Source organism: Canis lupus, chromosome 25, assembly GCF_003254725.2.
Source record: "Canis lupus dingo isolate Sandy chromosome 25, ASM325472v2, whole genome shotgun sequence".
Lineage (NCBI taxonomy): Eukaryota > Metazoa > Chordata > Mammalia > Carnivora > Canidae > Canis > Canis lupus.
Window position 1 is genome coordinate 19,857,686 of NC_064267.1, and position 25,288 is coordinate 19,882,973.

Here is a 25,288-nt window from a genome sequence, read left to right on the forward strand (position 1 = left end):
GCAGAAGAACAGAGAGAGTGAAGATTTGAGCAGAACTCAATGAAATAAAGACCAGAAGAACTGTGGAACAGATCAACAAAACCAGGAGTGGGTTCTTTGAAAGAAAGAATAAGATACAGAAACCATTAGCCAGCCTTATAAAAAACAAAGGAGAAAAGACTCTAATTAATAAAATCACGAATGAAAAAGGAGAGATCACCACCAATACCAAGGAAAACCTAACCAAAGAAATAAAGGATTTATACCCTAACAACTACAAAACACTTCTGAAAGAAATCCAGGAAGACACAAAGAGATGGAAAAATATTCCATGCTCATGGATTGGAAGAATTAATATTGTCAAAATGTCTATGCTAACCCAGGGCGATTTACACATTCAATGCATTCCTATCCACATACCATGGACTTTCTTCACTTTCTTCAGAGAGCTGGAATAAATAACCTTAAGATTTGTGTGGAATCAGAAAAAAACCCAAAACAGGGGAATATTGAAAAAGAAAACCAGAGCTGGGGGCATCACAATGCTGGATTTCAAGTTGTATTCAAAGCTGTGATCATCAAGACAGTGTGGTACTGGCACAAAAACAGACACACAGATCAATAGAACAGAATAGAGAATCAATAAGTGGGCCCTCAACTCTATAGTCAAGTTATATTCGACAAAGCAGGAAAGACTATCCACTGCAAAAAGGACACTCTCTTCAATAAATGGTGCTGGGAAAATTGGACAGCCACGTGCAGAAGAATGAGACTAGACCATTCTCTTGCACCATACACAAAGATAAACTCAAAATGGATGAAAGATCTAAATGTGAGACAGGAATCCATCAGAATCCTAGAGGAGAACACAGGCAACAGCCTTTGTGAACTCGGCCACTGCAACTCCTTGCAAGATACATCTATGAAGGCAAGGGAAACAATAGCAATAATAAACCACTGGGACCTCATCAAGATAAAAACCTTCTGCACAGCAAAACAAACAGTCAACAAAACTAAAAGATAACCTACAGAATGGGAAAAGTTATTTGCAAATGACATATCAGATAAAGGGCTAGTATCCAAGATCTATAAAGAACTTAGTAAACTCAACAGCAAAGAAACAATCCAATCATGAAACGGGCAAAAGACACGAGCAGACATTTCACCAAAAAAGACATACAAATAGCCAACGAGCACATGAGAAAACGCTCCTCCACATCACTGGCCATCAGGGAAATACAAATCAAAACCACAATGAGATACCAGCTCACACCAGTGAGAATGGGGAAAATTAACAAGACAGGAAACAACAAATGTTGGAGAGGAGGTGGAGAAAGGGGAACACTCTTGCACTATTCGTGGGAATGTGAACTGGTACAGCCACTCTGGAAAACTGTGTGGAGGTTCCTCAGAGAGTTAAAAATAGAACTACCCTACGACCCAGCAATAGCACTACTCAGGATTTACCCCAAAGATAGAGATGCAGTGAAAAACCGAGACACCTGCACCCCAATGTTTACAGCAGCATTTTTCAGAATAGCCAGACTGTGGATGCAGCCTGAGTAGCCATCAAATGATGAATGGATATAGAAGATGTGGTCTATATATATAATGGAATATTACTCAGCCCCTAGAAATGACAAATAACCAGCATTTGCTTCAATGTGCATGGAACTGAGGGTACTATGCTGAGTGAAGTAAGTCAATCATAGATGGACAAACATCATATGGTTTCACTCTATGGGGAATATAAAAATACTGAAAAGGATTATAGAGGAAAGGAAAGAAAATCAGTGGGAAAAATTAGAGAGGGTGACAACACATGACAGACTCCTAACTCTGAGAAACGAACAAGGGATAGTGGAAGGGGAGGTGGGCGGGGAGACTGGGTGACAGGCACTGAGGGGGCATTTGACAGGTGAGCACTGGGTGTTATGCTATATGTTGGCAAATGGAACTCCAATAAAAAATATACGAAAAAAAAAAAGTATTCCATCATGTAATACTCTGGGCATTCTGTTCTCGAGAAAGTTGCCTCTGAACATCATTTTGCTCTTCTATAACCTAGAGACACATTTTCATTAGGATTTTGGATCCTATCGTTAAAAAAAAGTCAAAAGGCTTAAGAGAACTTAAAAAAATGTTCAAAGTAGTCTTTTTTATAACAAGGCTTTTCATCCTCAACGAGTAACTCAAATTTTAAATTAAATGACAGCAAAATGTGCCATAGAGTAAAAATACAAGTAGACATAGTATTGTGAAATAAAATTTCTGTATAAAACATTTAACTAGTTTCATCAGCATCTCAAGGAAATCTAGCTCATATTTCAACATTAAAAAATCCAAAACTGGGACACCTGGGGGCTCAGTGGGTTAAGTGTCTGACTCTTTTTACAGCTCAGGTCATGATCTCATGATCACGAGATTCAGCCCCAGGTGAGGCTCTGTGCTCAGACCAGAGTCTGCTGGAGATTCATTTCCCTCCCTCTCCCTCTACTACTTTCCCCCCAGCCCATGCTCTGTGTAAGAATAAATACAAGTCCATAAATCAATAAATCAATATCACATTTATCTCATTTTACCTTCCATCCCTTCATTCAAAATATATACATAGAGCATATGTGAGAGGCCAAGAATTCCAATAAGGTAGTAATTGTGGCTATAAATATCATGGTTGCTATTAGGTTAAAATGAAATGTTTAATCTATTTGAAGCCTAATAATATGTATTATATCAAAGGGATACTAGAAATAATATTGATGGAAATATACAATTACTGCCAAAAATTTACCTGACTCAAATTACTTTTTACACTCTTCAATTCCAAGTTTCCTCTTCTAAGATTAAGTTGTTGTTTCATTTCAACTTCTTTACTATGTTGCTCTTCTTTACTTCTTAATTGCTCCCTAATAATTATATAGAACATATCAGCACTTTTTTCTTTTGCTTTAAGGTCAATCTGCAAATGCATGTGTTCATTTTAAAATTTGTTTTGTCAGCAATAAAAATTTTATTTTATGATCTGGTTCCACATATGCTGGTACATTACCCAAATGAAATTTTTCTGTTCTCAATTTTTTTCCTTTCTAGGGCTCATGTTTTTAATTTATCACTTCAATCTCTTCAAAAAGAGACATAGTTTAAAAGAAGCAATGAGAAAGCATTTTGCAACTTAGTAAGTTTTACTCAGTAATAACTCTGGTAGATGTTATAAGGAAAGGAATTCTGAAATTATTCAGGAAAGTTAGAGTTGAAAATTATCATTTTTCCCCACAGAGTGATAATTACACTTCAATTAGGACAAATCATTTCATTACTAATTAAAAAGAGAAGTTGCTGTTTATCAACTTTATAAATTCACTAGAAATAAATTTTTATTTCACACAACCTCACAGGTACCTCTAAAAATGATCTTCAGTGTAAGACAGCATCAGCAGATGTCGTTTACACAACATACACCTGCAGATGACTGTGATCCAGTACTAGACTAGGGAGTCTAATATCTATTGCCCATGCTTTTTATGTTTCTTATTCTGTATTATTCTCAATCTTGATTATTATGTATTTTATAAATCACTTGAAAACTCCTTTGAAAACACCACAGGCTCCATATTAATTAAGTAAAGAATAAAGAGTAAGATGTGCTTTCAGCATAGACTTTTGAATTAATTTTCTTTACATATGCAAGAAATGTTGAAAAAACTTAACCATGAATCATTTTTCCATTTGACTTTTTAACCCCTGCATATGTTAAGAATAAACAAAAGTGTAAAAATTTTTCTGTCTTGAGAAAAATTGGCCATTTCACACTCTGTTGGTGGGCATATAATATAAAATTTCCTGAGAACAATTTAAAAATATGGATCAGAGACCTCCACTAAATATTTTTATACGTTAACACAATGCTAACATTAAAGAATTTATTCCAATTAACCAAGAATGCAGAAACAGAATTAAATAAAAGACATTCCTTATAGTATTAATTAAAATATAGGAAAATGGAAAACAACCAAAATTCAATTTGTTAAATAATGAGGTTTACATATGATGGACTTCTACATGGTCATTAAAATTATGCTTTAGAATATACATTAAATTATTAGAAGTATTCACTGTTAAAAACTTGCTGTATTATTTCAAAGAATCTCACACTTCACATTTTTTTTTTTTATTATTGGAGTTCAATTTGCCAACATACAGCATATCACCCAGTGCTCACCCCGTCAAGTGCCCCCCTCAGGGCCCATCACCCAGTCACCCCAACCCTCCACTCACCTCCCTTTCCACCACACCTTGTTCGTTTCCCAGAGTTAGGTGTCTCTCATGTTCTGTCACCCTCACTGATATTTCCCTCTCATTTTCTCTCCTTTCCCCTTTATTCCCTTTCATTAATTTTTATATTCCCCAAATGAATGAGACCATATAATGTTTGTCCTTCTCCGATGGACTTATTTCACTCAGCATAATACCCTCCAGTTCCACCCATGTGGAAGCAAACGGTGGATATTTGTCATTTCTAATGGCTGAGCAATATTCCATTGTATACATAGACCACTGCTTCTTTACCCATTCGTCTTTTGATACTTCACATTTCTAAAAGAGTTTTCTTCCCTATAAAATCCCAGAAGGCAAATTAGCAATTACAAAACTTCTCCTACACATCTGTAGTATAAAAGTAAGTATTTCAAGGGGTTCCTGGCCGGCTCAGTTGATAGAGCATGTGACTCTTGATCTCACAGCTGTGAGTTCAAGCCCCATGCTGTGTGTGGAGTCTATTAAAAAAAAAAAAAAAAAAAAAAAAAGGAAATAGTTGAAATATTTCCTTAAAACCAAGATGTCATACCTTAAACTGTAGAGTTCTCGTTCCAATTCCACTTTTTGACGCTCTACCTGAGATTTCATTTCTTTTGCTTCTGATAGTTCCTCTTGTAGTACATTGACCTTATATTCCATTTTTAAAATTTTTCTTGTAAGTTGTTCACAGTCCTTAGTTTTTAATTCTATTAATCTTTTGTATTTAAAAATTGCATCCTGGGTTGTCAATACACTAACAGAATCTACACCAGAGGAAAAACAAAAACAGAAATAAAATACAGGAGGCATCAGGGTGAGTCATTTGGTAAAGCATCCAACTATTGGTTTTGGCTGAGGTCATGATCTCACAGTTGTGGGATTGAACCTGGCATTGGGTGCTGCACTCAGCAGAGTCTGCTTAAGTTTCTTTACCCCTTTGTTCCCTCCCTCTCTGTTCCTCTCCCCATCTCCTGCTCCTGCTCTCTCACAAATTTGTTCTTTAAAAAGGCAAAATAAAATAACATGAGTACTTTTTGCATATAAAGGACCGAGCATGTTCACATTCACTCATTCATACATTAAATAAATATTGAGTAACTTCAACGTAAAGATATTATACCAGGCGCCTGGGTGGCTCAGTCAGTGGGTGTCTGCCTTTGGCTCAGGTCATGATCTTGGCGTCCTGGGATCAAGCCACATGGTGGGATCCCTGCTTAGTAGGGAGTCTGCTTCTCCCTCTCCCTCTGCCTCTCTCCCTGCTCATGCTCTCTCTCTCAAATAAATGAATAAAATCTTATTATCAATAGAACTTTAAAATCTTTTAAAAAGAAAAGAAAACATGACCAAAACCTTTCTAAACTTAATGAAAACTATAATCCCACAGACCCACAGAGGATCTGGCTAGGAGAGAAGAAATGAAAGTAAACTATTGTAATTAAAAAAAAAGATTTTATTTATTTATTTATTTATTTATTTATTTACTTATTTATTTATTTATTCATTCATTCATTCATTCATTCATTCATGAGACACACGGAGAGAGAGAGGCAGAGGGAGAAGCAGGTTCCCTGAGATACCCTGATGCGGGACTCGATACAGGGACCCTGGGATCACACCCTGAGCCAAAGGTAGACTCTCAACCACTAAGCTACTCACGTGTTCCCTACTGTAATTTTCTTTAACTACATATGATGTGGTATATCACTACAAGAAGGTGGACTGTGATGTTTGAGTCATATGCTTTAAACCCTAAAGCAATCACTAAAATAGCAAAACTTAAGAGTTATAGTAATAAGCAAAGCACATACATACACTATATGTGTATGTTTATATATATATAAATTAAACTAACTTATAAAAATTAGTTGATTAATCTAAAAGAAAGCAGAAAGCAAAGAAAATGGGAACAAAGCAGGTCAAATGGAAAGCAAACAGGATGAGAGATTTATATCAACTATATCAATAATCAGTAAATGAAAATTATCAAAAAATAAAAGAAAGAAAGAAAGAAAATGGTCTAAAAGCCTCAATTAAAAGAAGGCTGAGCTTGAGTAGTAGCAATATTAATACCAGGCAAAATAGATTTCAAAGCAATATATATTCTCAGTAATGTATAAGGTCATTTGTTAATGATGAAAGGGTCGATAAATAAGCATAACAAACCTAAATGCTTATGAATCTATTAATAAGATCAAAATACATAAGGCAAAAAATCAACACAACTGCAAAGAGACAGGCAAATTCACAATTTTAGTCTGAGATTTCAATAGGCAGAAAATCATCAAGGATATAGAAGACTTGACCGCCACCACCTGTCTCAAGTATCCATGGAGCATTTACCAAAAGAGATTATATTCTGGGTCATAAAATAAACCTTAATAAAAGGAGTTAAGTCAAAAGGATTGAAGTCATGAAAGTGTGTTCTGTGACCATAAAGTGATCAAATTAGAAATGAAGAACAAACCTACCTCTGGAAAATACTCAAATACTTGCAAACTAATTAATAATGCACATCTAAAGAACCCCTGGGTCGGGGGACCTAGGTGGCTCAATTGATTAAGTGTCTGCCTTTAGCTCAGGTCATGATCTCAGGGTCCTGGGATTGAGCCCCACGTTGGGCTTCCCACTCAGAGGGAAGGACGCTTACCCCTCTGGACCTCCCCTCGCCTATGCTTTCTCTCTCTCTCAAATACATAAAATCTTTAAACAACCCTTGGAATAAAGAAGTCAAGAAAAAAGAAATTACAAAGTATCACGTACTGAATGAAAATAAAAACATAGTATGTTAAAAATTTCTGGAATCCTCCTAGAGTAGCACTCATCTCACCATTTATAGCACTGAGGTATATATTAAAAAGAGAAGGAGGTGGGGCAAGATGGCAGAAGAGTAGGGTCCCCAAGTCACCAGTCCCCACCAACTTACCTAGATAACTTTCAAATCATCCTGAAAACCTATGAATTCGGCCTGAGATTTAAAGAGAGAACAGCTGGAACGCTACAGTGAGAAGAGTTCATGCTTCTATCAAGGTAGGAAGACGGAAAAACATAAAGAAATAAAAAAGCATCCAAGGGGGAGGAGTCCCCGCGAGGAGCCAGGCAAAGGCCACGCAGCTAGTGCCCCCAGGACAGGAAAGCCCAGTCCTGGAGAAGCAGAAACTTTACCAATCTTCCTGGAAGGAAAGGCGCTCGCTCGCAGGGAGCTCGGGCAGGATCGCAGGAGGGGTACGGATGCCCTCAGGCTCCCAGGGGCACTAAAAGAGCAACTGCACTCTGGGGGAGAGCCCTCCACACACTGCAGGCCGAGCTCCCTAAAGGGCTGGATGCTGCGCCCAGCGGGGCCCCGGGAGCAGCTCAGGTGGCAGCCACTGTGCAGCCCCGGGAGTGTGATTCCAGCGGTGCAGGCCCCAGAGCCCAGGGTGCCAGGGACACAGCCCAGGATCCGGCACTCCCCCCGGGACAGGTGGAGGCTGGGAGGACACAGGGCAGCAAGGACGCTCCTGCTGCCAGGCGGACCTGAGCTGTGCAGATCAACACCCCCTGCCCCCGGACCATTCAGGCCCCTGGGGACTAGGAGCTGCTGTAGTTACTGCGGGAGCAGACTCCAGAGATGGAGAGCTGGCTGCCGCCACTGTTGTTCCTCCTGCTGTCACCTTGTACCTGGGAATGAGCAGGAGCTTCACTGGATAAACAGCTTGCACTGAGCCCTGCACCTGGCAAGGGGCTGGCAGCTCCTCCAGGCGCACATACCTGCGAATCAACACAGCAGGCCCCTCCCCCAGAAGACCAGCTGGAAGGACAGGGGAAAAGCAAGTCACTGACCAAGCAGCACTGGAAAGTTCCAGGGGAAGTCGAGGGATTTACAGTATATAGAATCAGAGGATACCCCCTCTTGTTTCTTGTTTTCTGTTTGTCCCCCCTCCCTTTTTCTCTCTTTTTCTCCTTTTTCCAGTACAACTTGTTTTTGGCCACTCTGCATTGAGCAAAATGACTAGAAGGAAAAACTCACCTCAAAAGAAAGAATCAGAAACAGTCCTCTCTCCACAGAGTTACAGAATTTGGATTACAATTCAATGTCAGAAAGCCAATTCAGAAACACAATTATAAAGCTACTGGTGGCTCTAGAAAAAAAAGCATAAAGGATTCAAGAGACTTCATGACTGCAGAATTTAGATCTCATCAGGCAGAAATTAAAAATCAATTAAATGAGATGCAATGCAAACTGGAGGTCCTAATGATGAGGGTTAACAAGGTAGAAGAGTGACATATAACTAGTGTATGACATACAAGACAAGTTGATGGCAAGGAAGGAAGCTGAGGAAAAAAGAGAAAAACAATTAAAAGATCATGAGGAAAGGTTAAGGGAAACAAATGACAGCCTCAGAAGGAAAAATCTACGTTTAATTGGGGTTCCAGAGGGCGCCGAAAGAGACAGAGGGCCAGAAAGCGTATGTGAACAAATCATAGCTGAGAACTTCTCTAACATGGGAAGGGAAACAGTCATTCAGATCCAGGAGATAGAGAGATCGCCCCCTGAAATCAATAAAAACCACTCAACATCTCGACATTTAATAGTGAAACTTGCAAATTCCAAAGGTAAAGAAAAGATCCTTAAAGCAGCAAGAGACAAGAGATTTCTAACCTTTATGGGGAGAAGTATTAGGATAACAGCAGACCTCTCCACAGAGACCTAGCAGGCTAGAAAGGGCTTGCAGGATATAGTCAGGGTCCTAAATGAGAAGAACCTGCAGCCAAGAATACTTTGTCCAGCAAGGTTCTCATTCACAATAGAAGGAGAGATAAAGAGCTTCCAAGATAGGCAGAAACTGAAAGAACATGTGACCACCAAACCAGCTCTGCAAGAAATATGAAGGGGGACTCTGTAAAACAAAGAGGAAGTCCAAGGCAACAATCCACAAAAACAGGGACTGAATAGGTATCATGATGGCACTAAATTCCTATCTTTCAAGAGTAAATCTGAACGTGAATGGGCTTAATGACCCCATCAAAGGGTGCAGGGTTTCAGATTGGATAAAAAGAGCAAGACCCATCTATTTACTGTCTACAAGAGACTCATTTTAGACATAAGGACACCTACAGCCTGAAAATTAAAGGTTGGAGAACCATGTACCATTCAAATGGTCCTCAAAAGAAAGCAGGGGTAGCCATCCTTATATCAGCTAAATTAAAGTTTATCCCCAAGACTATAGTAAGAGATGAAGAGGGACACTATATCATACTTAAAGGATCTCTCCAACGAGAGGACCTAACAATCATGAATATTTATGCCCCGAATGCGGGAGCTGCAAGGTATAACAATCAATTAATAACCAAAATTAAGACATACTTAGATAATAGTACACTAAAACTGGGAGCTTTTAACACGTCACTTTCTGTAAATGACACATCTTCTAAGCCCAATATCTCCAAAGAAACAAGAGCTTTAAATGATGCACTGCACCAGATGGATTTCACGGATATTTATAGAACTTTACAGCCAAATGCAACTGAATACACATTCTTCTCAAGTGCACAAGGAACTTTCTCCAGAATAGAACACATACTGGGTCACAAATCAGGTCTCAACCGATAACAAAAATTTGAGATTGTCCCCAGCATATTTTCAGACCATAATGCTGTGAAACAGGACTAAATCACAAGAATAATATTGGAAGAAATTGAAACATGTGGAGGTTAAATACCATCCTGGTAAAAGATGAAAGGGTCAACCAGGAAATTAGAGAAGAATTAAACAGAGTCACGGAAACTAATGAGAATGAAGATACGGTTGTTCAAAATCTTGGGATACAGCAATAGGAGTCCTGAGGGGGAAATATATCGCAATATAAGCATCCCTCAAAAAACTGGAAAAAACTCATATGTAAAAGCTAATCTTGCGCCTAAAGTTGCTGGAGAAAGAACAGCAAATAAAATCTACACCCAGCAGAAAAAGACAATTAATAAAGATTCGAGCAGAACTCAATGAAATAGAGAGTAGAAGAACTGTGAAACAGATCAACAAAACCAGGAGTTGGTTCTTTGAAGGAATCAATAAGATAGATGAACCATTAGCCAGCCTTATTAAAAACAAAAAAGACTCAAATTAGTCACAAATGAAAATGGAGAGATCACCACCAATACCAAGGAAATACAAACGATTTTAAAAACTTAGTATGAGCAGCTATACGCCAATAAATTAGGCAATCTAGAAGAAATGGACTCATTTCTGGAAAACGACAAACTAGCAAAACTGGAACAGGAAGAAATAGAAAGTCCAAAAAGGCCAACCACCAGGGAGGAAATTGAAGATATCATCAAAAACCTCCCAAGACACAAAAGTCCAGGGCCAGATGGCTTCCCAGGGGAATTCTATCAAACGTTTGTAGAAGAAACAACACCTACTCTACTAAAGCTGCTCCAAAAGATAGAAAGAGATGGAGTACTGCCAAACTCATTCTATGAGGCCAGCATCCCCTTAATTCCAAAACCCAAGACCCCGCCAAAAACGAGAGGTAGAGAGAATAACCCTGATGAACACAGATGCAAAAATGCTCAACAAGATAGCAGCCAATAGGATCCAACAATACATTAAGAAGATGATTCACCATGCATGACCCAGTGGAATTTATTCCCGGGATGCAAGGCTGGTTTAACACTCGTAAAGCAATCAATGTTATAGATCATATCAAGAAGAGAAAAAACAAGAACCATATGACCCTCTCAATAGAGCCAGAGAAAGCATTTGACAAACTACAGCATCCATTCCTGATCAAACCTCTTCAGGGTGTAGGGATAGAGGGAACATTCCTTAGCATCTTAAAAGCCATCTATGAAAATCCCACAGCAAATATGATTCTCAATGGGGAAACACTGGGAGCCTTTCCCCTAAGATCAGGAACAAGACAGGGATGTCCACTCTCACCACTGCTCTTAACATAGTACTAGAAGTCCTAGCCTCAGCAATCAGACAACAAAAAGAAATAAAAGGCATTCACACTGGCAAAGAAGAAGTCAAACACTCCCTCTTTGCGGTTCACATGACAGTGTACATAGAAAACCCAAAAGACTCCACCCCAAGATTGCTAGAACTCATACAGCAATTCGGCAGTGTGGCAGGATACAAAATCAATGCCCAGAAATCAGGGGCATTTCTATACACTAACAATGAGACTGAAGAAAAAGAAATTAAGGAGTCAATCCAATCGACAATTACACACGAAACCATGAGATACCTAGGAATAAACCTAACCAAAGAGGTAAAGGATCTATACGCTCAAAAGTACAGAACACTTCTGAAAGAAATTGAGGAAGATGCAAAGAGATGGAAAAATATTCCATGCTCATGGATTGGAAGAATGAATTTTGGGAAAATGTCAATGGTACCCAGGGCAATTTATACATTTAATGCAATCCCTATCAAAATACCATGGACTTTCTTCAGAGAGTTGAAACAAATCATCGGAAGAGTTGTGTGGAATCAGAAAAGACGCCAAATAGCCAGGGGAATTTTAAAAAAGAAAACCAGAGCTGGGGGCATCAAAGTGCCAGATTTCAGGTTGTACTACCAAAGCTGTGATCATCAGGACAGTGTGGTACTGGCACAAAAACAGACACATAAGGTCAATGAAAAAGAAGAGAGAATCCAGAAATGGGCCCTCGACTCTATGGTCAAGTTATATTTGACAACTCTATAGTCAAGTAATATTAGACAAAGCAGGAAAGACTATCCACTGGAAGAAAGACAGTCTCTTCAATAAATGGTGCTGGGAAAACTGGACAGTCACGTGCAGAAGAATGAAACTACACCATTCTCTTAAACTATACACAAAGAAAAACTCAAAATGGATGAAAGATCTAAATGTGATACAGGAGTCCATCAGAATCCTAGAGGAGAACACAGGCAACAGCCTTTTTGAACTTGGCCACAGCAACTTCTTGCAAGATACATCCATAAGGCAAGAGAAACCAAAGCAAAAATGAATTATTGGGACTTCATTGAGATAAAAAGCTTCTGCACAGCAAAAGAAACAGTCAACAACACTAAAAGACAGCTTCCAGAATGGAGAAGACATTGGCAAATGACCTATCAGATAAAGGGCTAGTATCCAAGATCTATAAAGAACTCTTTAAAATCAACAGCAAAGAAACAAACAATCCAATCATGAAATGGGCAAAAGACATGAACAGAAATCTCACAGAGGAAGACATAGACATGGCAACAAGCACATGAGAAAATGCTCTGCATCACTGGCCATCAGGGAAATACAAATCAAAACCACAATGAGATACCACCTCCCACCAGTGAGAATGGGGAAAATTAACAAGACAGGAAACAACAAATGTTGGAGTGGATGCAGAGAAAGGGGAACCTTCTTGCACTGTTGGTGGCAATGTGAACTGGCACAGCCACTCTGGAGAACCGTGTGAAGATTCCTCAAAGAGTTAACAATAGAACTGCCCTATGACCCAGCAATTGCACTCCAGGGGATTTAGCCAAAGATACAGATGCAGTGAAACACCGGGCCACCTGCACCCCGATGTTTATAGCAGCAATGTCTACAGTAGCCAAACTGTGGAAGGAGCCTCGGTGTCCTTCAAGAGACGAAAGGATAAAGAAGATGTGGTCTATGTATACAATGGAATATTACTCAGCCATTAGAAACGAGAAATACGGGATCCCTGGGTGGCGCAGCGGTTTGGCGCCTGCCTTTGGCCCAGGGCGCGATCCTGGAGACCCGGGATCGAATCCCACATCGGGCTCCCGGTGCATGGAGCCTGCTTCTCCCTCTGCCTGTGTCTCTGCCTCTCTCTCTCTCTCTCTCTCTCTCTCTCTCTGTGTGTGTGACTATCATAAATAATAAATAAAAATTACAAAAAGAAACGAGAAATACCGACCATTTACTTCAACATGGATGGAACTGCGGTGTATTATGCTGAGTGAAGTAAGTCAATCGGAGAAGGACAAACATTATATGGTCTCATTCATTGGGGAATATAAAAAATAGTGAAAGGGAATAAAGTGGAAAGGAGAAAAAATGAATGAAAATATCAGGGAGGGTGACAGAACATGAGAGACTCCTAACTCTGGGAAACGAACAAGGGGTGGTGGAAAGGGAGGTTGGCGAGGGGTTGGGGTGACTGGGTGATGGGCACTGAGGGGGGCACTTGATGGGATGAGCACTGGGTGTTATGCTATCTGTTGGCAAATTGAACTCCAATTTAAAAAATAATAAGAAGATATCAAAAACAAAAACAAAGACTTATCAACACTCGACAAATAATAAACCTAATTTTTTAAATGACAAACATTTTGGCAGCTCAATGAAGATATACAGATGTTAAATAAGCTCAACATTATCAGTTATTAGGGAAATGTGTATTACAACCATAAATGTATATATTTATACACATATATGCGTGTGTGTGTGTGTTTATATTAAATACCCATCAATGGCTACGATTAAAAAACTGATAATACTAAGTACTCACAGATATATATGGAGGAGTTAGAAACCCTCATACACTACTGGTGGGTTTAGAAAATAGTACAATTATTTTAGAAAACAATTTGGCAGTTTCATAATAAGGCAATATGAAGAGACAGGAAACTTAAGAGTGATGGATATGTTAACTGTCTAAATTACAGTTATGGTTTCATATGTGTATATATATGACAAAACTATCAAATTATACACTTCATACATGTGCAGTTTACCTAACTAAAGCTGTTGGAGAAAGAAAGCCTCTATTATATGAAAAAACATCTAAGACAGTGGCTGAGACATGGATGGAAGGATGGATATGAAACCATACAAGATGAGGCCTGTGGACTATGGTCTTTTACCTCATAGCATGAAGAAGTAATAGCTAAGCTTTAAGCAAGGGGGTAATGTGATGAAATGTAAACTTTTAAAAATGTATAGTAATTATGGTTGCAGTGTAGACCAAGATCCCAAGAGGTGGAATGGCAGGGAAAACGGTCCTGAGGTTAGTTCAGTAATCTAGGAGAAAAATAATGGTAACCTGACCTTGGGTGAAAGCACAGAAGAGAAGCAGAGTTCACAAACACATCAAGTGTGCCATTCCCACGTAGACAACCACAATGGAAATTATAGTTCTTTGGCTGAGAGTATTCAATAGTTCTCTATTTTAATATAAAACATATTTCTGAGATGAGTAGCTCTATAACACATCAGTGTTGTGTGGCGCCCCGCTAGACGAGATGTGCACATATTACTACAATCATACATACAGAAAAAGGCTTTATATTTATACAACGGCCCTACCTTTACAATCCATGCCAAGTTGTCCAATGGGCAACAGGGAACTCTTATAATCGGAGTATTGCAACTTGCAATGCTCTGAAGCTGCTTCAGATGACTGAGTTAAGTCATCAAGGTGTTCCACAGAATTCACTTGCTTTTTGACCTACAAATAAATAATACTATTTCAAAATGTCATCCAAATATTTATAAAATATACTAAGTGTAGAGAGATGATAAATATCCATCTTTTTATAAAAGCAAAAACATAGGTACTTTTTAAAAGAACTGATTTTTATCAAAAATACCTTTATCAGGGATCCCTGGGTGGCGCAGTGGTTTGGCACCTGCCTTTGGCCCAGGGCGCGATCCTGGAGACCCGGGATCGAATCCCACGTCGGGCTCCCGGTGCATGGAGCCTGCTTCTCCCTCTGCCTATGTCTCTGCCTCTCTCTCTCTCTGTGTGACTATCATAAATAAATAAAAATTAAAAAAAAAAACCTTTATCAATAATTAGTGTTTCTGAATAATTTTTTCACAGCAGATGTCTACACAACAAAGGAAAATTTTCATTTTTTCACTATGCGTTTCATAAAGTAATTTTTTTCCATGGAATAACATTTCTGATAAATATGAAATATCAAAATAATATAATAAAAATATATCATAAATGAAATAGAATTATATATTTTGTTTGTTTGTCTACCTTGTTCTTTTCCTTAGATGTTTTCTTTGCAGGTCTAAAAAGAGAAAGGATTCTTTTCAGGAAAATATTAAATATAATAAATATAATAAATATAATATGTATTTTAAGAATACAAAGAATATTTAAAGCATATCTAAGCAATATTAATAGTAATATTAACAAAGTATTAAATTTAGATCAAAATTGCAAAAGTAAAGGAAAATCATAATGTTACTCACATTATTTGATAGGGGTAAATATACATTTTTTGTTGTCATTTTCAATAAAAACAAGTTTTCACTAAATCAATTTGGAAAGTGCAAACTAAGTTTTTTTTATGACACAAGCCCTTTTTAAATAATCATGATATTAGTGTTTTGAGGTTTTACTGTGCAACTACTGCATTAATTGGGACAGTTTACATATCCTTTTTTTTTTTTAATTTTTTTTTTTAATTTTTATTTATTTATGATAGTCACAGAGACAGAGAGAGAAGCAGAGACACAGGCAGAGGGAGAAGCAGGCTCCATGCACCGGGAACCCGATGTGGGACTCGATCCCGGGTCTCCGGGATCGCGCCCTGGGCCAAAGGCAGGCGCCAAACCGCTGCGCCACCCAGGGATCCCAGTTTACATATCCTAAAGGGTTTTTAGGCCTTACACAAACCATATGAAGTAGGCAATTATACTGCGTATATTGCACAGGAAGCAAATGAGGCACAGAAATTCTAAGGAACTTCCCCAAGCCCATACAGCTGGCAGGAGCAGACCACCCAGAACTCAAGTCCAGGAAATGTCCCTTCCCAACATGTGTTTTACAATATGTGGTAAAAGTAAGTTTTCTAAGTAATGTGATAGCAATTGAATCTATAGTATTATTCCATTTCTAGCTATAATTATTCTAGAAATAATTTCTGAATCTTACATACATTTTTAATTTTTTATTTTTAAAAAAGATTTTATTTATTTATTCACTAGAGAGACACACAGAGAGAGACAGGCAGAGACACATGCAGAGAGAGAAACAGGCTCCCCCACAAGGAGCCTGATGCGGGACCCCAGGATCACACCCTGAGCCCAAGGCAAGACACTCAACTGCTGTGCCACCCTGGCATCCCACACACTTTTTTTTTTTAATTAAAATACTTCATACCTAGGCAGTATTGAAAATCTACTTTCAATAAACTAAAGATTTAATTCTTCTAAAGAAGTTCATTAATGGGCATTCCTTTACTCATTCAAATGTTTATTCATGGATTCAACAATTACTCATTAAGCACACAATATGTGTCAATGACGCTGCTAGTACAGTAACCGTGGCTCTTGTAACTTAGAACTTTATAATCCAAAAGTAATAATCTACGATAGATGAATAGTTTTTCAATTGTAAATAAACATATTGTAAATAAACAAAACCATTCCCCTTTCCCCAGAACTTAAACAAATATTAAGTTAATATAATCAGATACTCCAAAGCCCCTCACAAAATCATAGCTATTCATGATACTGTCAAAGGTACTGAATACCTTAACCTATCAGGGAATGATTGGTTCTAATCACAATCGCCTATGTGTCTGTATATTTACTATTATATATATATATTTTCAATCAATGAAGGATAGTATCTGCATATTCAATTATATGAGAATGAATACTGCATGGTGGAACCAATTCTAAATTAACAACCTCTTACCACGAAACTCATATTCTGATCTGGGGGTCCTGGGATCGAGTTCTGCTTTGGGCTCCCCACAGAGAACCTGCTTCTCCCTCTGCCTATGTCTCTGCCTCTCTCTCTGTGTCTCTCATGAGTAAATAAATGAAATCTTAAAAAAAAGGTCACTCCTCCTCATCCTAACCTTTCAAGTGGTGTTTTTGATATACTTGAGTATTTCTTCCCTCAGCCTGTACGACACTATATTACAGTGTTTTACTTACATAACAATAATCATAGCTAGTAACATTCCCTCAGAGGAAATAAAGAATTTGTAGATTTTACCTTCTTTCATCCTGATCCATTTCACTTAGATTGTTGTCATTACTCACTCGTAGTAGACTACCAGTTAGGAAATCGGCCTTCTCAAAGCCTGGTGTAATCATAGAAGCTTTTGATGTCCACTTTACATTTTTATCTTTCTTTATTTCCATGATAGACAAACCAGGATCATTACTTAAAAAAAAAAAAAAAATCCAGTTAAAATATGCATTAGAAAGCCAATATTTTCTAATAATTTTACTGGTAAGGAATTAAAAAAATTTTTTTTGTAAACATCTGTTACCCATCTGAATTCATTTATTAATTCACAGAACAGTTATGAAGTACAACCATATGCAAGGAAATACACATATACAATTATGATACAATGTCATTTGTGGGGACAAAACTGCCTATGTAGGACCTGTGGAATCAAGGGGACCATTGGCCATTCACCAAGGGACCGAGGAAAAGTCTCATCTGCCCGTGCATCAGGTAACAGGGATATGCACTACACTCCCAGCTATGGACCCGGCAAAAGCCCATAAATTGGCGCCACCCTCACCCTCACAGCCTCCATCTGGGAGCCCCTGGAAAACACTTAGATAATCACCCATGGGGGTAGAGAGTCTTCGTGGAAAACCAGCTTTCCTGCAGAGAAGTTCTAGCACACCACCAGAGCAAAACAATCAGGTTTGGACACATGGGAGCAGTAGTCATTATAGACTGGAGGAGGTGACTGCTACTTCAAACGCAAAGACAGCAATGCAAAAGGATATGACAAAATCAAGGAAATATGACACCAACAAAGGATTACAATAATCTTCCAGTAATCCATCTCAGACACGTGGAGATCTGTAATTTATCCAAGAAAGATTTCAAAATCTCAGTCTTAAAGAAATTCAAGGAGCTGCCAGGAAACACAAAAAGCCAATTCAGGGGTGCCTGGGTGGGTCAGGCAATTAAGTGTCTGACGCTTGATTTCATCTCAGGCTATGATCTCAGGGTCATGAGATTGAGCCCTGCATCAGGCTTACACTCAGCACAGTGTCGCTCTCCCTCTGCTACTCCCCCCCCAACTCACACACTCTTTCTCTCGCTAAAATAAATGCATAAAAGCTTTAAAAAACAGTTAATTCAATAAAATGAGGAATATACTACATAAACAAAATGAGAAGTTTAATGAACAGCTGGAAGGGCTTAGTCAGTTAAGTGTCTGGCTTGGCTTTGGCTCAGGTCATGATCTCAAGGTTGTGGAATCACCCTCAGGTCTGCTTGAGATCCTCTCTCCATCTCTCTCTCCTTTCTTTCTTTTCTTTTCTTTTCTTTTCTTTTCTTTTCTCTTTCTTTCTTTCTTTCTTTCTTTCTTTCTTTCTTTCTTTCTTTCTCTTTCTCTTTCTTTCTTTCTCTCTCAAATAAATAAATTTTTAAAAATAATTTTAAAGGGACAAAGAAAAAGAAAATGTTTTGGTAACTTGTGCATACTTTTAGCCTAGTATCTAATTCTAATACAAAAGCTAGATTTACCAACAGAAAATTATATATATATTTTCATGGACTAAATGCATGCAAGAAAATATTATGAGCATACAGCTATGTAAATTTACAAAAAGACTGAATTTTCCCACAGGAGATTAACTGAGTAACTTTAGGGCACTGAAAACAAAAACAAAACCAGCAATTACTGTTTTAAAATTGCCATACAGATAACTCTTCTAGTTAAATTAAACATCCAAAAAAGATGGATCTTCCTGAAAGCAATTATTAAACAATTCTTCTCGACCCAAATTTCAGACGTAAATCTGTAATTATGGATATGAAATAGCTTTCATTTTGAACACAGTTAATAGAAGCAACTTTTAAATAGAAAACAACTGGTTAAAGATACCTCAAAGTGATGCTGGCGGGGGAATGCTAACACGCAGCCATGGTAACGAGAAGCCATTAGAACCAGTTTTAAATGTTTGTAATGATCAATGCCATCTGTCCCCACTCACCAGCCAACCAATGTCAGCTTCTCCCTCCTGAAGTATAGCCAATGTGGGACAAAATCACTCCAATACGCATGCCTCGAGTGCCAACCAATCAACAACAGTCTTACCCAAATTACCATGGTGCTTCAGATGATGACAAACCATTTAATTCTCTGAAAGTCTCCCAAGTCTTAAACTCCACTTTTCCTGAAACTGTATATAGAAAGTGAAGACTACTCTGTCAGAAAAGACTGTAAGTGGCCAGCATAGCTCCCTCTTATTAGTAAGCAGTAAATTCCAACTTCACCTTTGTATTTCAGATATTGAGGGCTCATATCCTTTGGCAAAAATGTTTAAAGTCCTATAATAATTTACCACATTTCATTTTCCTTAATGAAACCTAAATGAAGTTTGCTCTTCCTTTGTTCCATTCTACTATAATTAAAACTAACATAAATACCAGTAAAAGAATAAGTAGCAAGTAACCACAATATTAGGCCCAAATAATCCACAAAATGCAGATAACTGACAGGTTAAATGGTCAGAATGGACCCATGCCAACCTTTCTTTCTGTTTAAGTGAGAATTGGTATTATGTTAAAAACAATACACACGGGTTAAACTCCGTTCACTCAACCAACATTTATTGAATAGCACTATATATGCTAGAATGTTCTCTAAGCACTGAGGACATGGCCATGAACAGAAAAAATCCTACTCACGAGGAAAGTAAACATAGTAACAATAAAGTACCTAGGCAAACTACACAGTATGAGAGGAGAAAAACTAAAGCAGAGAAATCAAATTTCGATGTGTCGTAGCGAAAGGGGTGGTCGAAATACTAGTCAGGATAAACCAAGAAGGGCCTTGCTGAGAAAGTGACCTTGAAGCAAAAACCAGGGAGAAAAAGAGGGAGCAAGGAGTAAGCCACGAGGATACCTGAGAGAAACACTCCACAGAGAGTTTATAGCAAGTACAGAGGTATGCCTGAAATGTTTATAATGAGGGTGGGGGTAAGAATAGTGAGAAATTCAAGTGTGGCTGAACAGAAGGAAAGGGATAGAAAGTAGTTCAAATCAGAGAGACCGAGGGAAGAAAGGATAGGGAGGGACCTGAGATGAACAAGTCACATAAGGCCTTGTAGGTATTAGAAAGAACTTGAGCATGTACTCTGAGTGAATGGGAGGCCATCAGGTTTTGAGCAGAGGAGGACATAATCTGACTTATGTTTTAATAGATCCACTGTGTTTAGAATTAATGGAAAGTGAATTTTCGTAGATTATACAATATGAAGTCACTATTGAAAAATTTGGTGTGGTGCATGTTGAAATATATGGTCTTTAAAAAGGAAGAATAAGGGGCATCTGGTTGGCTCAGTCGGTTAAAGCGTCTGCCTTCGGCTTAGGTCATGATCCTGGAGTCCCGGGATCAAGCCCCGCTTCAGGCTCCCCGCTTCCCCCTCTGCCTCTGCCGCTCCCTGCACTCACACTCTATCTCTCTCAAATAAATAATCTTAAAAACATTTTTAAAGAAAAAATAATAGCATGTATGCAAAGTGCCTGAAAAAGAAGATTCCTTACATTAACAACCTCTTGGTTTATAGCATAGGGATCAAATGTTTATACAGAATATGGGACAAGTTGCCATGTGAAATCTCTTTGTAATAATATTCAGATCAATTTGAGAGTCCAACATTTGAGCACTCGTGCATTGGGAACCAAAACCAAAAACCTAATAATGAGCAGTTTTGTTGGTAATAGAGTGCCAGTGTAGCAGGTAACTTCCTTTTGCAACTCAGCAGATATTAAAAGTATTCTAAAGTTTCTGTAAGACATCAAACCAAACACTTTAAATATACTTTGGGGGATCCCTGGGTGGCTCAGCAGTTTAGTGCCTGCCTCCAGCCCAGGGTGTGATCCTGGAGTCCCAGGATCAAGTCCCACATCAGTGGGACATCAGTCCCCTGCATGGAGCCTGCTTCTCCCTCTGCCTGTGTATCTGCCTCTCTCTCTCTCTCTCTCTTTCTGTGTCTCTCATGAATAAATAAAAATAAAATTTAAAAAATATATATATACTTTGTTAAACAATCAAAACCCTGCAGACCTAAATTCATTTTCTCAAATAGTCACACGCTGCATTATTTTATAGGTGTGAAAACTTACTTCCTTATGGATGGTTAGACTCCCTCCAAGTTTTTGATAAGGGAATGCTGTAATAAATAATCTTAACTTACATAGGTAACATGTTTATGTAAGTACTCTTAATATATCTGTCATATTTTATATGTATAATAATACATAATAAATGTTCTTAGAATATGTGTGTCTAAGTGTTGACCCAAGTCATGTTCTCCTATAGAATCTACTCCTGGCAATGAAGCCGTTGGGATATAGGGACAGCATATGTGAAATTTCAAATGCACTACTACATCACCCTTCAGAAATGATTTGTCAATTTTCTTTCTCTCTCTCTCTTTTAATTTTTTAAATTTATTTATGATAGTTACACACAGAGAGAGAGAGAGGCAGAGACATAGGCAGAGGGAGAAGCAGGCTCCATGCACCAGGAGCCGGACGTGGGATTCGATCCCGGGTCTCCAGGATCGCGCCCTGGGCCAAAGGCAGGCACTAAACCGCTGCGCCACCCAGGGATCCCTCTCTCTCTCTTTTAAAGATTTTTATTTATTTATTTATTCATGAGAGACACAGAGTGAGGCAGAGACATGGGCAGATGGAGAAGCAGGCTCCTCATGGGAAGCCTGATGCAGGACTCGATCCCACGACCCCGAGATCACAATCTGAGCCAAAGGCAGACGTTCAACCACTGAGCCACTCAGGTGCAACGGATTTGACAATTTTCACCTAACAACAGTGTGTAAGAATGACTTCTTCCTCACATTTGCTAACCTACATTATTTTTCTTTAATTAAATATTTATCTCTATGCCTGCAAAAAAAATTGATACCATACCGGTCTTTGCCTTTTTCTGTTTAGCACCCTGGGTGGAATACCTCTACTAAAAAAATAAAATGTGTTAATCATGAACATTAGCTCCAAATAGAATTTGTTTTATGGAAAAATAATAATTATCTACTGTTTAAATATTGCTATAGGCTTACCTATCAGAATCTTCATTCTGCATAGTAGGAAACAGGTGGTTATCAGTTTTTCCACTCTTTCTTTGTTGAATTAGTCCAGCTGCAGGAGCAGCAACAGGAGGAGGAGGAGGAGCAGCCGGAGGAGCAGCAGCAGCAGCAGTAGCAAGAGCAGCAGGAGCAGCAGGAGAAGCAGCAGCAGCAGGAGGAGCAACAGCAGCAGGATGAGCAGCAGCAAGAGGAGCAGCAGCAGGAGCAGCACGAGGAGCAGCAGCAGCACAAGGAGCAGCAGGAGCAGCAGCAGGAGGAGCAGCAGCAGCAGGAGCAGCAGGAGGAGCAGCAGCAGCACAAGGAACAGCAGGAGGAGCAGCAGGAGTAGCACGAGGAGCAGCTGGAGCAGCACGAGAAGCAGCAACAGCACGAGGAGCAGCAGGAGGAGCAGCAGCAGGAGCAAGAGCAGCAGCAGGAGGAGCAGCAGCAGCACGAGGTGCAGCAGGAGGACGAGCAGCAGGAGCAGCAGCAGGAGCAGCAGGAGGAGCAGCAGCAGCACGAGGAGCAGCAGGAGGAGGAGCAGCAGCAGGAGCAGGAGCAGCATGAGGAGCAGGAGCAGCACGAGGAGCAGCAGGAGCACGAGGAGCAGCAAGAGCAGCAGGAGGAGCCACAGGAGGAGCAGCAGGAGCAGGAGGAGCAACAGGAGGAGCAGCAGCAGCAGGAGCAGCAGCAGGAGGAGCAGCAGGAGGAGCAGCAGGAGCAACAGGAGGAGAAGCAGCAGCAGCAGGAGGAGCAGCAGGAGGAGCAGCAGGAGCAACAGGAGGAGAAGCAGCAGCAGCAGGAGCAGCAGCAGGAGCAGCAGCAGGAGCAGGAGCAGCAGCAGCAGCATATATCTTTTCTGCTCCTTCCATTTTACTACTCTTGTGCTTCTTCCTTTCTTTTCCACTCTTGAATGGAAATTTGATACTGAGAAGAACTCTTACAACTTTATTCATTAAAAAGAACTTTTTCATTAATTGTATCATTTGACATACATATGACATCAGTTTGTCATAATTTTAATCAATAAAACTATCTTGCGCTTAACTTTATCATTGCATGTAATTGCAATTTTTGGAAATTCTGCTTCATTTCTGTTTGAATAGAACAACATAATTTTCCAGAATTTCAAAAATGACTTTAATTTTGTGTTCATATCTACACTTTGCCACCTAACATTCCCAACTTCACCCCATCTGACCAGCAGGTCCAAAGAAATAAAGAGACACAAAAATCTGTCCTCTTCTGTCTTTACCATCTGGATTTTGCTTACACAGACAGATTTAAAGGATGTGACGTTGTGATGCTCCAGGAACAAATAGGAAGCTTTCCATTTCTGCACTGAGCTATTCTTTCCCCAACTGCCTTTTATAACTCTTTTTTCATTTGGATCCCAGGGCTATCAAAAAAGTCACAGTGTTCATTAAAATATGGGAACCAAAGTTCACCACAACGTAAAAGGAGCAGAGCAAAACTGGCATTAGTGTAGAATTTGGGGAAATGAATAATGCTCCCCAAATTTCACATTCCATAACCATAAAATTTTATAGCTAGAGGGTATAAAAGTAATTATCAACTTTAATCCCATTTTCTATTGATAATGGGAATAAAACCAAAAAAGGTTACATGATTTGTCCAAAGTTCCTAAAGTGGCATTACCTAGCATCAAAAGAGATGATACAATTCCTTAATGCTGAATCAAATAAATGACCCAACAAGTTTATTTATCAGCTATGCTAAAAGTGTGACTTTGGCACAGTAATTTAATACCTTAATTGGGGATGAGGCGCTTAGCTAATTTTTATTTTAAAGGAGGATATCTCTAGATTTTGTTTATTTTTCACCTCAAACATCAGTTTTCTCCCTTAGAGTCAAATACTGAAGGTTTGCTGAAAATCTATGCTACCTACATGATAAAAGTCGTATGTGTCAAAATATATCATACTTTATTAAACATAATGTAAAGGTTTGACTCAACAGAAACACCTGAGAATGGTGATTAAACAAACACATGTGTGTATACACACACACACACACACATACACACACACACGTGGGCACCTGGGTGGCTCAGTAAGCTAAGCATCTGCCTTTGGCTCAGGTCTTGATCCACGGGTTCTGGGATCAAGACCCGTGTATCAGGCTTCCTGCTCCGCCGAAAGCGTGCTTCTCCCTTTCCCTCCGACATCTGCTCCTCGGTTTGTGTTTTCTCTCTCTTTCTCTCTCTCTCTGTCAAATAAAATCTTAAAATTTTTTTTTTTTTTTTTTTTTTTTTAAATAATGTGGAGGAGATGCCTGAGTGGCACAGTTAGTTGGGCCTCCAGCTCTTGATTGCAGTTCAGGTCATGATCTCAAGGTCATGGGATCGAGCCCCGCCTCAGGCTACATGCTCACTGGGGAGTTTGCTTCTCTCCCTTTCTCTCTCTCCCTCTACCCTTCACCCTGCTCACACCCTCTAAATAAATAAATAAATAAATAAAATAAATAAATCCTAAAAGAAAAAAAGAGTCTGTTTTTAAAAACATGGGACAAAAAAACTGGTGATGATGCAAATATTTGTTATTAAAAATATCTCAAAGTGGTCGTGTTGGAATTTGAAGTTCCAAGAGTTTGAGGAAAGCAGAGAAGACTACACATACTGTAGCAATAAATAGATTGGTTTAGATGAAATATTTGTTTATATCCCTTCTCTTAGTTATTGCTTCTTTTCCATTTTATGTATTTATTTATTTTAAAGATTTTATTTATTTATTCATCAGGGACACACACAGAGAGAAGCAGAGACACAGGCAGAGGGAGAAGCAGGCTCCATGCAGGGAACCTGATGTGGGACTTAATTAATCCCAGATCCCGGGATCATACCCTGAGCCAAAGGCAGACGCTCAACAGGTGAGCCACCCAGGCATCCCAACTTCTTTTCCATTTTATTGTTTGGAAGTGCAACTTATATTTAAGCCAATAGATAAAAACCCTAGATATCATGATATATATTTTAAAGATCT

General features: G+C 39.0%; 1 protein-coding gene across 11 annotated transcripts in view; it reads right to left on the minus strand.

Moving 5' to 3' along the window:
* LOC112670194 (ankyrin repeat domain-containing protein 26-like) overlaps positions 1-25,288 on the minus strand; it is a 212,535-nt gene that overhangs the window by 48,253 nt on the left and 138,994 nt on the right. For all 11 annotated transcript variants that reach the window (XR_007405833.1, XR_007405834.1, XM_049101118.1 and 8 more), the window contains 7 exons: positions 22,281-23,194; positions 17,215-17,385; positions 15,238-15,271; positions 14,840-14,998; positions 14,556-14,697; positions 4,823-5,036; positions 2,771-2,885 (listed from right to left, as the gene is read on the minus strand). Coding sequence is in view for 9 of the 11 variants with exons in the window: in XM_049101118.1 (XP_048957075.1) it covers positions 2,771-2,885; positions 4,823-5,036; positions 14,556-14,697; positions 14,840-14,998; positions 15,238-15,271; positions 17,215-17,385; positions 22,281-23,194 (1,749 nt within the window). In the remaining 2 variants the exon portion in view is untranslated. The remainder of the gene's footprint in view (positions 1-2,770; positions 2,886-4,822; positions 5,037-14,555; positions 14,698-14,839; positions 14,999-15,237; positions 15,272-17,214; positions 17,386-22,280; positions 23,195-25,288) is intronic.